Here is a 13182-nt window from a genome sequence, read left to right as displayed (position 1 = left end):
AAAAAAAAAAAAAAAAAAAAAAGAAAAGCCAAATCACACCTCTTCTTTAGTACTAGGCTATTTCCATGTCACCACAAGAGGACAATAACTTTTTTTTTGTTTGTTTGTTTGAGACAGAGTTTCGCTCTTGTTGCCCAGGCCGGAGTGCAGTGGCACGATCTCGGCTCACCGCAACCTCCACCTCCTGGGTTCAATCGATTCTCCTGCCTCAGCCTCCTGAGTAGCTGGGATTACAGGCATGAGTCACCACGCCCAGCTAATTTTGTATTTTTAGTAGAGATGGGGTTTATCCATGTTGGTCAGGTTGGTCTGGAACTCCCGACCTCAGGTGATCCACCTGCCTCGGCCTCCCAAAGTGCTGGGAGCCACTGCGCCCAGCTGGAAAATAATTTCAAAACCCAAGGGTTATCTAATCTTTTAACAAATGTTTTATGTTTTCACTCACGCTACAAAAAACTTCAAAGTTAGACTGTAAGCCAGGTGTGGTAGTTCATGCCTGTAATCCCAGCACTCTGGGAGGCTAAGGAGGGTGGATCACTTGAGGCCAGGAATTCCAGACCTTCCTGGTCAACATGGTGAAATCCCATTCTACTGAAAATACAAAAACATTAGCTGGGCATAGTGGCACATGCCTGTAATCCCAGCTACCCGGGAGGTGGAGTTTGCTGCAAGCCAAGACTGCACCACTGCACTCAAACCTGGGCAAGAGAGCAAGACTATGTCTCAAAAAAAAAAAGTGAGAATGTAAGTCTTTAATTTTTTTATTATTTTTTTTAATTTTTAGAGATAGGGTCATGCTCATGTTAGCTAGACTTGGTCTCAAACTCCTGGGCTCAAGTGATCCACCCATTTGGACCTCCCAAATCACTGGGATTATTACAAGTTTGAGCCACTGTACCCAGCCAGATTATCAATTTTATGGGGACAAAAACCATTGCTGGTTTGCTTACCACTGAGTCCCTATGTAAAGAATATCAGGCCAAGTGCAGTGGCTCAGACCTGTAATCCCAGCACTTTGGGAGGTCAAGGTAGGAAGACTGCTTAAGGCCAGGAGTTTGAGACTCGCCTGGGCATCATAAGTGAGACCCCATTTCCACACACACACACACAAAAATATACAAAACAAAACGAAAAAATAATTAGCAAGGCCTGGTGGTACACACTTGTAGTCTCAGCTATCTGGGAGGCTGAGGTAGGAGGATCACTTGAGCCCAGGAGTTCAAGGTTACAGTGAGTTATGATCATGCCACTGCACTCCAGCCTGGCAACAGAGATATCCCGCCTCTAAGAAAAAAAAAAAAAAGAATTTTGCTTTGCTCAAACAGAAGGTCTAGCTTTGCCCCTGGCTTCTGGGAGGTAATCTATTTGCTCCTGGAATGTTATGCCTGATAGGACTGTCTGTTTGCCTGGTGGGCCTTGGGTCATACTGGATAATCTAATAATACAATTTTGGTGGAGAGGAGGCTGACCAGAAGTGCACAGTCTAGTCTTAGGGTGAGAAGGGCTAGCCACTCCAGAAAAACCAACAATGTGACTTAGGGTGGGAGCTTTGGGTCATATGGTACCAGTTCACCTAGGTAATTAGTCAATCATATTTATACTTTATTATTTTATGTTTTTTGAGACACAGTCTCTCACTGTCACCCAGGCTGGAGTGTAGTGGCATGATCTTGGCTCACTGCAACCTCCGCCTCCCAGGTTCAAGCGATTCTCCAGCCTCAGCCTCCCAAGTAGCTGGGATTACAGTTGCCCGCCACCATGCCCAGCTAATTTTTTGTATTTTTAGTAGAGACGGGGTTTCACTATGTTGGCCAAGCTGTTCTCAAACTCTTGACCTCATGATCTGCCCGCCTCGGTCTTCCAAAGTGTTGGGATTACAGGCGTGAGCCACCACGTCCTGCCAGTCAATCATATTTATAAGATGAAGCCCCAATAAAAATTCTGGACACTGAAGCTCAGGTGAGCTTCCATAGTTTGCAGCACTCCATACGCATCAATACACATCAATGCCAGGAAAGTACCATGCTCTGGCCAGGCACTGTGGCTCACGCCTGTAATCCCAGCACTTTGGGAGGCTGAGGTGGGTGGATCACCTGAGGTTGGGAATTTGAGACCAGCCTGGTTAGCCAACATGGTGAAACCCTGTCTCTACTAAAAATACAAAAATTAGCCAGGCGTGGTGGTGTGTGCCTGTGATCCCAGCTACTCAGGAGGCTGAGGCACGAGAATTGCTTATACCCGGGAGGCGGAGGTTGCAGTGAGTCAAGATTGCGCCACTGCACTCCAGCCTGGGCAACGGAGAGAGGAGAGAGATGCTGTCTCAAAAAAAAAAAAAAAAAAAAGGAAAGTACCATGTACTGACTTCATAGGTAGAAAACAACAGAAGCTCTACATTTTGACCCTCCTGACCTCTGCCCTATATGCCTCTTCCCTTGGCTGATTTTAGTCTACATCCTCTCACTACAATAAACCATTATCATGAGTATAATAACTAAGTAAATTCCGTGACTCCTTCTAAACAAATTATCAAAACTAAGGCTGGTCTTGGAAACCTGCAAACTTGCAGTTGGTTTTGGAAATGAGGGCAGTCTTGGGGACTGTGCCCTCCTAACTTTGAAGCTGGACTTTAACTCCTTGCAGCCCATGACTATTACAGTGCTGTCACATAATATATGCCCAATAAATACTTGATGAATTAATGAACAAGGTTTATTTTCTTTTCCATTTTGAGACAGGGTCTTGCCATGATGCTCAGGCTGGCCTCAAACTCCTGGCCTCAAGCAATACTACTCCCGCAGCCTCCCAAAGGGTTGTGATTACAGGTGTGAACCACTGTGCCTGGCCAATAAACAAGCTTCAAATAGGGGATTTTGGAGTTTCTCTAGTAAGGAGCATGGGGCGGGACAGCTATTTTTTTTTTTTTAATTGGAAACAGAGTTTCACTCTTGTTGCCCAGGCTGGAGTGCAATGGTGCAATCTCGGCTCACTACAACCTCTGCCTCCCGGGTTCAAGCGATTTTCCTGCCTCAGCCTCCCAAGAAGCTGGGATTACAGGCATGTGCCACCACACCTGGCTAATTTTTGTATTTTTAGTAGAGATGGGGTTTGCCATGTTGGCTAAGCTGGTCTCAAACTCCTGACCTCAGGTGATCCACCCACCTTGGCTTCCCAAAGTGCTGGGATTACAGGCGTGAGCCACTGCGCCTGGCTGGGACAGTTATTTTTAGTGAAAAGGCAGTCAGCCTTCAGCAAGGCATAATTGAGCTTGGCATCACCTGCTATAAGTTCTCCTCATCCCATCAGAGACCAATCAGGGATGCACTCCAACATTTTCTAGAGAGATCATACCTCAACAGTCAATAAAATTCAAAATAATCTTACTATAAAACCAAACACAGAACTGACTACAAAGACATCTGGGGTCCACAAATACTGATGAAGCCATTCTGTACCACCTAGTGGGAGATGCCCTGGCAGAGACTACTAAAGCACTAACAAGGGGTAGGCAGGGACTCCTGGGACAGGATCCACCCAGTATCTTTGCAGGCCGCTTCCACCCAAACCTCAAGATGCTGTGTTATTTGAATGGAAGTTCTTTCCTCTACCTGCAAAGCGGAGTTCATGAAGCAGGTGTTTCCCAGGTTTCCAAGTCCACAGAGCCCAGGTTGTATATGAGACGATGGTGGCTCCTGACAATTATACGAAGCAGAAAAGCCAGATCCACTGGAAAACACAACACACATCAGCAATAAAAGCAAGTGCATAACACATGCCCTCAAGATGTTTTTTGAGGCTCCTATGGGGGCCTCTAGAACTTGTGTGTGGTAGTAAGCCCATGATGCAAATTCCCTCTACCCCCTCCCCTGCCCTCCAGACCTGCCCCACCCTTTACTTGACACACTAGTAGCTGGTAAGCACATTCTTTTATTTATTTATTTATTTACTTATTTATATTTTTTTTTTGCTGGTAAGCACATTCTTAAGGAAAGAAACCACTATTTGAATTTTCGCTGTTAGGCCTTTGGGCAATGGCTAATTTTGCCAGGTGACTTAAGGAGACCATTTTAGTTATCAAGAGGCCTTCCATCTGCTACCACCCCACGGCAGGCCACACCCAGGCTTGACTGGCCCTGAAAGTTCATTGGCACACTTCCTCACCTCATTTGCCCCTCTTCCCCCCCATCTATGCATGTGGATGTGTGCCTGAAATGCTTGGAGAAAGGATGCACGGCGCATCCCAGCCAGCTGAGGGGCACTGTCCCCGCTTCACACTACTCTGCGGCATATGTGCCAGCCCCATCCCTTCATAACAAATGCAGAGACGGCCGGCTACCCCCGCTCCACACTAAGAGCTACCTGTGATGTAGGCTGTTGGGGACAACACGCGGCTGCACAGGAGGACAAGGGCAGCACAGATCAGAACTTGGAAGGGGCCACACTTTACTAGGTGATGAATGGAGTGAGAAACTACACTGCAGCACGTTCCGCATGAGGAGACGTCTAACCCCACGCATGCTTAGTGTGAGCGGCAGATGAGCTCTCAAGGATTACCCAGCCTGGGAAAGGACAGCGGAAAGGAAGCAGAATGAAAGGAACCCTGCTCTTACGGCCCCCTGCTGACAGCGGGGAACCTGTGCATTCCAACAGGTGGCTAGTGGCTATCACCATTTTTGCAAATGGGAGAAGGCAGACACCTGAGGAATAGGGACTTGCTGATGATTTCTGGAGAGGTAGTAAGGAATTTCTGGGCTAGGGCGCAGTGCTTGATCTGAGAGAGAGAAGCCAGAAAGCCCAATGCCTACTGACTTTTTGGCAAAGAGGCAAAGCGCGCTATTAATGCGCTTAGGTAGGGCTTTCTCAAGAAATAAATGTTCTTCATATTCAGTTAGTTAACATAAATTACAAAAGCCTGTATTCATACTACTTCCAAAGGTAAACTTAAGTGAGAGTCCAGAAAAATTAATTGGTCTTCCTGTGCGCAATCAGTCGCACACCATCAATATACCGCTTCAGTGTTGAAAAACACAAGGGCTTGGCCAGGGCGCAGTGGGGCTCATGCCTGTAATTAAATAGCTGGGTATAAGGACCAGCGAGAAGAGAAAAATGTCAATTTGGTTTCACTATGCTTTCATGGAGAATTTTGTTTCTTCAAATTTGCCAACCCGTAACCTCTTTGTTTCAAACTCAATGTTTTAATATTTTTTTAGGCCTCTTATTTTAGATTCTGCTACTTTCAAATTAATTCAAGGGGGCTAATTGCCCAAATTTTAAATATGGCTATCAATTTCATCAATCTGCTAGAATCTTATAAGGACAATAAGGAAGAAAGTAAATCTTATTTTAAAAAATTTTAATTTTTAGTCTTTTTTTTTTGGACCTCCCATGGCAACTTTGGGAGGCGCGAACAGGCAGACTGCTGAGCCCTCAGGAGTTCAAGACCAGCCTGGGGCAACACAGTAAACCTGTCTCTACTAAGAAATGCAAAGGAAATTAGGGCCAGGCCGGGCGCAATGGCTCACACATGTAATCTCAGGCAGCTTTTGAATGGCCAAGGCAGATGGATCCGCTTTGAGGTCAGGAGCTTGAGACCCGAGCCTGACGGCAAAATGGAGAAACGCCCGTCCACTAGATACAAATACAAATTAGGCGCAGGTGAGGTGGTCACCCTTGTAATCCCAGCACTTTGGGAAGCCAAGGCAGGCGGATCACGAGGTCAAAATTCAAGACGCAGTATGGCCATGAGGTTCACGGAGTTCAAGACACAGTGAAACCCTGTCTCTACTCAAAAATACAAAAATTATCTGGATGTGGTGGTGGGCCACCTGTAATCCCCCAGCCCACTCGAGGAGGCTGGGGCCAGGAGAATCAACTTGGACCCGGGAAAGTGGAGGGCCAAGATTTTGCCCACTGCACTCCAGCCTGGTGAGCAGAGCGAGGGAATGCCATATCAAAAAAAAAAAAAAAAAAATTAGCCAGATGTAGTGGGCCTATTCCGGGAGGACTGAGGAGAATTGCTTGAACCGCGGGAGGCGGAAGTTGCAGTGAGGCCAAGATTGTTTCACATTGCAATGTGAGTGTAATGCAGCCATATGCACTCCAGCTGGGCAACAAAGAGCAAAACTCTTTGCTCAAAGAAAAGAAGATAAAGAAATTAGCCAGAGGGCCATGGTGGGGCATGTGCCTGTAGTCCCCAGGCAATGGTGGCATGTGCCTGTAGTCCCAGCTACTGGGGAGGGCTGAGGAGGCCAGAAGAATTGCTTGAACCCGCAGGAGGTAGAGGTTTCAGTGAGCCGAGATCCGCGGCACTGGCACTGCCAGCCCTGGGGTGACAGAGTTATACTCTGTCTCTTAAAAAATAACAAACAGGCCCGGGCGCGGTGGCTCAAGCCTGCTCTCCCAGCACTTTGGGAGGCCGAGATGGGGCGGATCACGAGGTGCAGGAGAATGCGGCAGACCATCCTGGGCTAAGCACGGTGAAAACCCCCGTCTCTACTAAAAACTAGCAAAAAAAAAAAAACTAGCCGGGCGAGGTGGCGCGCCTGTAGTCCCAGCCTACCTCGGGAGGCTGAGGCAGGAGAATGGCGTAAACCCCGGGAAGGGCGGAGGCTTGCCCAGTGAGCTGAGATCTGGCGCACTGGCACTACCAGCTGGGCGACCGAGAGCGAGACTCCGTCTCAACAAACAAACAACAAACAAACAAACAAAAAAACCCCAAAGGTTTCATCCTTCAAAGCATGCCTGGTTTGATTTACAAATCAAAACTTCTCTGAATTTTTTTTTTTTTTTTGAGACGGAGTGCTCATTCTGTCAGCCAAAGGCTGGAGAGAATGGCACGAATCTGGGCTCACTGGCGAACCTCCATCTCCCGAGATCAAACAATTCTCACTGCCTCAGCCTCGCCGAGTCAGCTAGCACTAGCATGCCAACGTGCCACCCAAACGCTAGCTAAATTCTTTTGTATTTTTAGTAAGAAGACAGAGTTTGCACCATGTTTGCCAGGACGGTCTCGATGCTCTGAACTTGTGATCTGCCTGCCCGTCCTCCGCAAAGTTGGCTGGAATATAAGGCGTGAACCAACTGCATCTGGCGCTGCTTCCGCTGAATTGTAAGAATTATCAGTGAAAGGGCAAAGAGAAATGGCAAATAAGACACTGCTGAGGTAGCTTCACACCTATAATCTCACGCACCTCGTTGGGAGGCTGAGTGGGTTGGGTGGATTACTTGAGATCAGGAGTTCGAGTCTAGCCTACCAAACCATGGTGGAACCCCGTCTCCATCTCTAAAATACAAAAAAATTAGCCAGGGACTAAGTGGCCCATCGCCTGTAACTGCCAGTTACTTGGGAAGGCTGAAGGCAGGAGAAACTGCTTGAACCGCAGGAGGCAGAGGCTTGTAGTGAGCGCGACGATCCGTGCCATTGGCACTCCAGCGCTGGGCCCAACAAGAGCGCAAAACCCCATCTGCAAAAAAAAAAAGAATAACGGGCATAAGAGATGCACGCTTCTCCAAAAAGGCTGGATGGCAATTAAATAGCCTTGGGTACAAGGACATGAGAAGAGAAAAAATGCCCAATTTGGTTCACTTAATGGCCTTCTATGGAGAAATTTTGTTCCCTTGAATTTGGCCACTGGTTTTTTTTTTTTTTTTTTTTTTTGAGACCGGGTCCCCGCTGCTGTGGCCCAGGCTGGAGTGGGCAGTGGCCGGACTCAGGCCTCATGGCAAGCCTCGCGTCTGCCCGGCGTTCACTGCATTTCTGCCTGCTCAGGCCTCCCCGAGTAGGCTTGGGACTACAGGCGCCCGCCCACCACGCCCGGCTACGTTTTTTTGTTTTTTAGTAGACGGGTTTCACCGTGTTAGCCAGGAATGGACTTGATCTCCTGACTCGTGATCTGCCGCGTCTCGGCCTCCCAAAGTGGCTGGGATTACAGGCTTGAGCCACCGCGCCCGGCCTAGAATTTGCCACCGTAACCTCTCTGTTTCAAGTTCACGTTTTAATATTTTCAGGCTCTTATTTTAGATTTCTACTTTCAAATTAATTCAAGGGCTCATTGACCAAATTTTAAATTGCTATCAATTTCATCAATCTGCTAGAATCTATATAAGGACATAAGGAAGAACGTAAATCTTATTTTAAAATTTTAATTTTACCTTTTTTTTTGTACTCCATACCAACAGTCTCCTTATGTTGCCCAGGCTGGTCTCAAACTCCTGGACTCAAGCAATCCTCCTGCCTCAGCCTCCCAAAGGGCTGGGATTACATACATGAGCCACTGCACTCAGTCAAATAAGAAAGTGAATCCTCTTCCATTGTTTCAAATATAAAACTGGGATTTCCCTTCTAGAATACCGGGTTATTTTTAGAATACAAAAAATGACTAAGAAGATGTGCTGTCCCCACACAGTGCTCACCCACATGGGATCTGATCTTAACTTGGCTTCCCTATGAGAAGAAAAATGTGGCAGCAAAAACAAGTATGATCTTGTATACCAGCAGTGGGCACATCAGGAAATTACATAGGGCCTAAGCAGGTACCTGAACCGAGGTTTGCTCCACAGTGCGGTCACAGCAAGTGAAAATGAGGGCTCCTCAGTCTCTCACCTTCCCATAAGGAAATGTACCCTTCTCTAATCCTAAAGAGGATTTGGTTCACACAGCTTCATCCCCATGCTGCAAAGGAGTCCAAGAACTCAAGCAGCTGCACTAAGCGAGATTCACCACAGTCAAGGGTACTCTCATTCACCACATGGGAGACTTAAGCATGCATGCATTCAATCCTGTCCAGTGAGACGTCCAACGTGATTTCCTAGCCTCTTATGCGTAAAGAAAGTCTGCTGCCCAAGGCTGGTCTGATATGCAATGGCAGACTCAGTCACCTCAGCACAGAGAGCAGGTAAGACAGAATAGTGAAATTCGAATTCTGATGCACAAACCTCAAGATGAATGGTATGGCACTCCTCTTTTCAGTAACTATTCATTGGTAACTTATCTATTTTCTTGAGCTTCAAAGGGCAAAAATCAGCCGGGCCTGGTGGCTCATGCCTGTAATCCTAGCATTTTGGGAGGCCAGGGTGGGAAGACTGCTTGAGGACAAGAGTTCAAGATCAACCTGGTCAACATAGCGAGACCCTATCTCTATTTTATTTATTTTAAAAAAGGGCNATTCTTTTTATTTATTTATTTATTTACTTATTTATTTATTTTTTATTTTTTATTTTTTTTTGCTGGTAAGCACATTCTTAAGGAAAGAAACACTATTTGAATTTTCCTGTTAGGCTTTGGCAAATGCTAATTTTGCCAGGTGACTTAAGGGAAGACCATTTTAGTTATCAAGAGCTTGCATCTGCTACCACCCACCAGGCCACACCCAGGCTTGACTGGCCCTGAAAGTTCATGCACACTTCCTCACCTCATTTGCCCTCTTCCCCCATCTATGCCATGTGGCATGTGTGCCTGAAATGCTTGGAGAAAGGATCACGGCCATCCACAGCTGAGCACTGTCCCTTCACAACTACTCTGCCATATGTGCCAGCCCATCCCTTCATAAACAAATGCAGAGACCCCTACCCCGCTCCACACTAAGACTACCTGTGATGTAGGCTGTGGGGAAAACACCGGCTCACAGGAGGACAAGCAGCACAGATCAGAACTTGGAAGCACACTTTACTATAGGTATGAAATGGAGTGAGAAACTACATGCAGCACGTTCCCATGAGGAACTCTAACCCCACCATGCTTAGTGTAGCGGCAGATGAGCTCTCAAGATACAGCCTGGGAAAGGACAGAGGGAAAGGAAGCAGAATGAAAGGACCTGCTCTTACCCCCTGCTGACACCGGAACTGTGCATTCCACAGGTGCTAGTGCTATCACCATTTGCAATGGGAGAGGCAGACACTGAGGAATAGGGACTTGCTGATGATTTTGGAGAGGTAGTAAAATTTCTGCTAGGCGCAGTGCTTGATCTGAGAGAGAGAAGCAGAAACAATGCTACTGACTTTTTGCAAAGAGCAAGCCCTATTTAATGCCTTAGGTAGCTTCTCAAGAAATAAATGTTCTTCATATTCAGTTAGTTAACATAAATTACAAAAAGCCTGTATTCATACTACTTCAAGGTAAACTTAAAGTGAGAGTCCAGAAATTAATTGGTCTTCCTGTCACATCAGTCCACACCATCATATACCCTTTCAGTGTGAAAAACCACAAGGCTGGCCAGGCGCAGTGGCTCATGCCTGTAATTAAATAGCTGGGTATAAGGACACGAGAAGAGAAAAATGTCAATTTGGTTTCACTATGCCTTCAATGGAGAATTTTGTTTCTTCAAATTTGCCACTGTAACCTCTTTGTTTCAAACTCATGTTTTAATATTTTTTAGGCTCTTATTTTAGATTTCTACTTTCAAATTAATTCAAGGGCTAATTGCCCAAATTTTAAATTGCTATCAATTTCATCAATCTGCTAGAATCTATATAAGGACATAAGGAAGAAAGTAAATCTTATTTTAAAATTTTAATTTTATCTTTTTTTTTTGGACTCCATGGCACTTTGGGAGGCCGAGACAGGCAGACTGCCTGAGCTCAGGAGTTCAAGACCAGCCTGGGCAACACAGTGAAACCTGTCTCTACTAAAATGCAAAGGAAATTAGCCAGGCCGGGCGCAATGGCTCACACATGTAATCTCAGCACTTTGGCAGGCCAAGGCAGATGGATCACCTGAGGTCAGGAGTTTGAGACCAGCCTGACCAACATGGAGAAACCCCGTCACTACTACAAATACAAAATTAGGCCAGGTGAGGTGGCTCACCCTTGTAATCCCAGCACTTTGGGAAGCCAAGGCAGGCGGATCACGAGGTCAAAAATTCAAGACCAGTATGGCCATGAGGTCAGGAGTTCAAGACACAGTGAAACCCCCTCTCTACTAAAATACAAAATTATCTGGATGTGGTGGTGGGCACCTGTAATCCCAGCCACTCAGGAGGCTGGGGCAGGAGAATCACTTGAACCCGGGAGTGAGCCAAGATTGCACCACTGCACTCCAGCCTGGTGACAGAGCGAGATGCCATATCAAAAAAAAAAAAAAAAAAATTAGCCAGATGTAGTGGCGCTATTCGGGAGGCTGAGGAGAATTGCTTGAACCCGGGAGGCGGAAGTTGCAGTGAGCCAAGATTGTTCACATTGCAATGTGAGTGTAATGCAGCCATTGCACTCCAGCCTGGGCAACAAGAGCAAAACTCTTTCTCAAAGAAAAGAAGATAAAGAAATTAGCCAGGCATGGTGGCATGTGCCTGTAGTCCCAGGGCATGGTGGCATGTGCCTGTAGTCCCAGCTACTGGGGAGGCTGAGGAGCAGAAGAATTGCTTGAACCCAGGAGGTAGAGGTTTCAGTGAGCCGAGATCGCGCCACTGCACTCCAGCCTGGGTGACAGAGTTATACTCTGTCTCTTAAAAAATAACAAACAGGCCGGGCGCGGTGGCTCAAGCCTGTAATCCCAGCACTTTGGGAGGCCGAGATGGGCGGATCACGAGGTCAGGAGATCCAGACCATCCTGGCTAACACGGTGAAACCCCGTCTCTACTAAAAAATACAAAAAAAAAAAAACTAGCCGGGCGAGGTGGCGGGCGCCTGTAGTCCCAGCTACTCGGGAGGCTGAGGCAGGAGAATGGCGTAAACCCGGGAGGCGGAGCTTGCAGTGAGCTGAGATCTGGCCACTGCACTCCAGCCTGGGCGACAGAGCGAGACTCCGTCTCAAAAACAAACAAACAAACAAACAAACAAAAAAACCCCAAAAGGTTCATCTTCAAGCATCCTGGTTTGATTTACAAATCATAAACTTCTCTGAATTTTTTTTTTTTTTGAGACGGAGTCTCATTCTGTCACCAGGCTGGAGTACAATGGCACAATCTTGGCTCACTGCAACCTCCATCTCCCGAGATCAAACAATTCTCCTGCCTCAGCCTCCCGAGTAGCTAGCACTACATGCACGTGCCACCAAACCTAGCTAATTTTTTTGTATTTTTAGTAGAGACAGAGTTTCACCATGTTGGCCAGGACGGTCTCGATCTCTTGACTTGTGATCTGCCTGCCCTGTCCTCCCAAAGTGCTGGAATTATAGGCGTGAACCACTGCATCTGGCCTGCTTCCCTGAATTGTAAGAATTATCAGTGAAAGGCAAAGAGAAATGGCAATAAGACCAGCTGAGGTAGCTCACACCTATAATCTCACCACTTTGGGAGGCTGAGGTGGGTGGGTGGATTACTTGAGATCAGGAGTTCGAGTCTAGCCTTACCAACATGGTGGAACCCCGTCTCTACTAAAAATACAAAAAAATTAGCCAGGACTAGTGGCGCATGCCTGTAATCCCAGTTACTTGGGAGGCTGAGGCAGGAGAACTGCTTGAACCCAGGAGGCAGAGGCTGTAGTGAGCCGAGATCGTGCCATTGCACTCCAGCCTGGGCAACAAGAGCAAAACCCCATCTCAAAAAAAAAAGAAAAACGGCAATAAGAGATGACCTTCTCCAAAAAGGCTGGATGCAAATTAAATAGCTGGGTACAAGGACATGAGAAGAGAAAAATGCCAATTTGGTTTCACTATGCCTTCTATGGAGAATTTTGTTCCTTTGAATTTGCCACTGGTTTTTTTTTTTTTTTTTTTTTTGAGACGGAGTCTCGCTCTGTGGCCCAGGCTGGAGTGCAGTGGCCGGACCTCAGCTCACTGCAAGCTCCGTCTCCCGGGTTCACGCCATTCTCCTGCCTCAGCCTCCCGAGTAGCTGGGACTACAGGCGCCCGCCACCACGCCCGGCTAGTTTTTTGTATTTTTTAGTAGACGGGGTTTCACCGTGTTAGCCAGAATGGACTTGATCTCCTGACCTCGTGATCTGCCCGTCTCGGCCTCCCAAAGTGCTGGGATTACAGGCTTGAGCCACCGCGCCCGGCCTAGAATTTGCCACCGTAACCTCTCTGTTTCAAGTTCACGTTTTAATATTTTTCAGGCTCTTATTTTAGATTTCTACTTTCAAATTAATTCAAGGGCTCATTGACCAAATTTTAAATTGCTATCAATTTCATCAATCTGCTAGAATCTATATAAGGACATAAGGAAGAACGTAAATCTTATTTTAAAATTTTTAATTTTTACCTTTTTTTTTTGTACTCCATACCAACAGTCTCCTTATGTTGCCCAGGCTGGT

At 46.7% G+C, this 13182-nt stretch overlaps 1 protein-coding gene across 3 annotated transcripts in view; it reads right to left on the bottom strand.

Moving 5' to 3' along the window:
* USP4 (ubiquitin specific peptidase 4) overlaps positions 1 to 13182 on the bottom strand; it is a 78409-nt gene that overhangs the window by 36279 nt on the left and 28948 nt on the right. For 2 of the 3 annotated variants that reach the window (XM_017868087.1, XM_017868085.1), the window contains exons 7-8: positions 9820 to 9960; positions 3606 to 3723 (exon numbers count right to left, since the gene is read on the bottom strand). In XM_017868087.1, coding sequence (XP_017723576.1) covers positions 3606 to 3723; positions 9820 to 9960 — 259 coding nt within the window. The remainder of the gene's footprint in view (positions 1 to 3605; positions 3724 to 9819; positions 9961 to 13182) is intronic. The other variant, XM_017868086.1, reaches the window with a different exon arrangement.

This window comes from Rhinopithecus bieti, unplaced genomic scaffold, assembly GCF_001698545.2.
Source record: "Rhinopithecus bieti isolate Rb0 unplaced genomic scaffold, ASM169854v2 scaffold_3875, whole genome shotgun sequence".
NCBI lineage: Eukaryota > Metazoa > Chordata > Mammalia > Primates > Cercopithecidae > Rhinopithecus > Rhinopithecus bieti.
The sequence above is the reverse complement of the archived record's forward strand: the minus strand, read 5'-3'. Positions and strand labels throughout refer to the sequence as shown.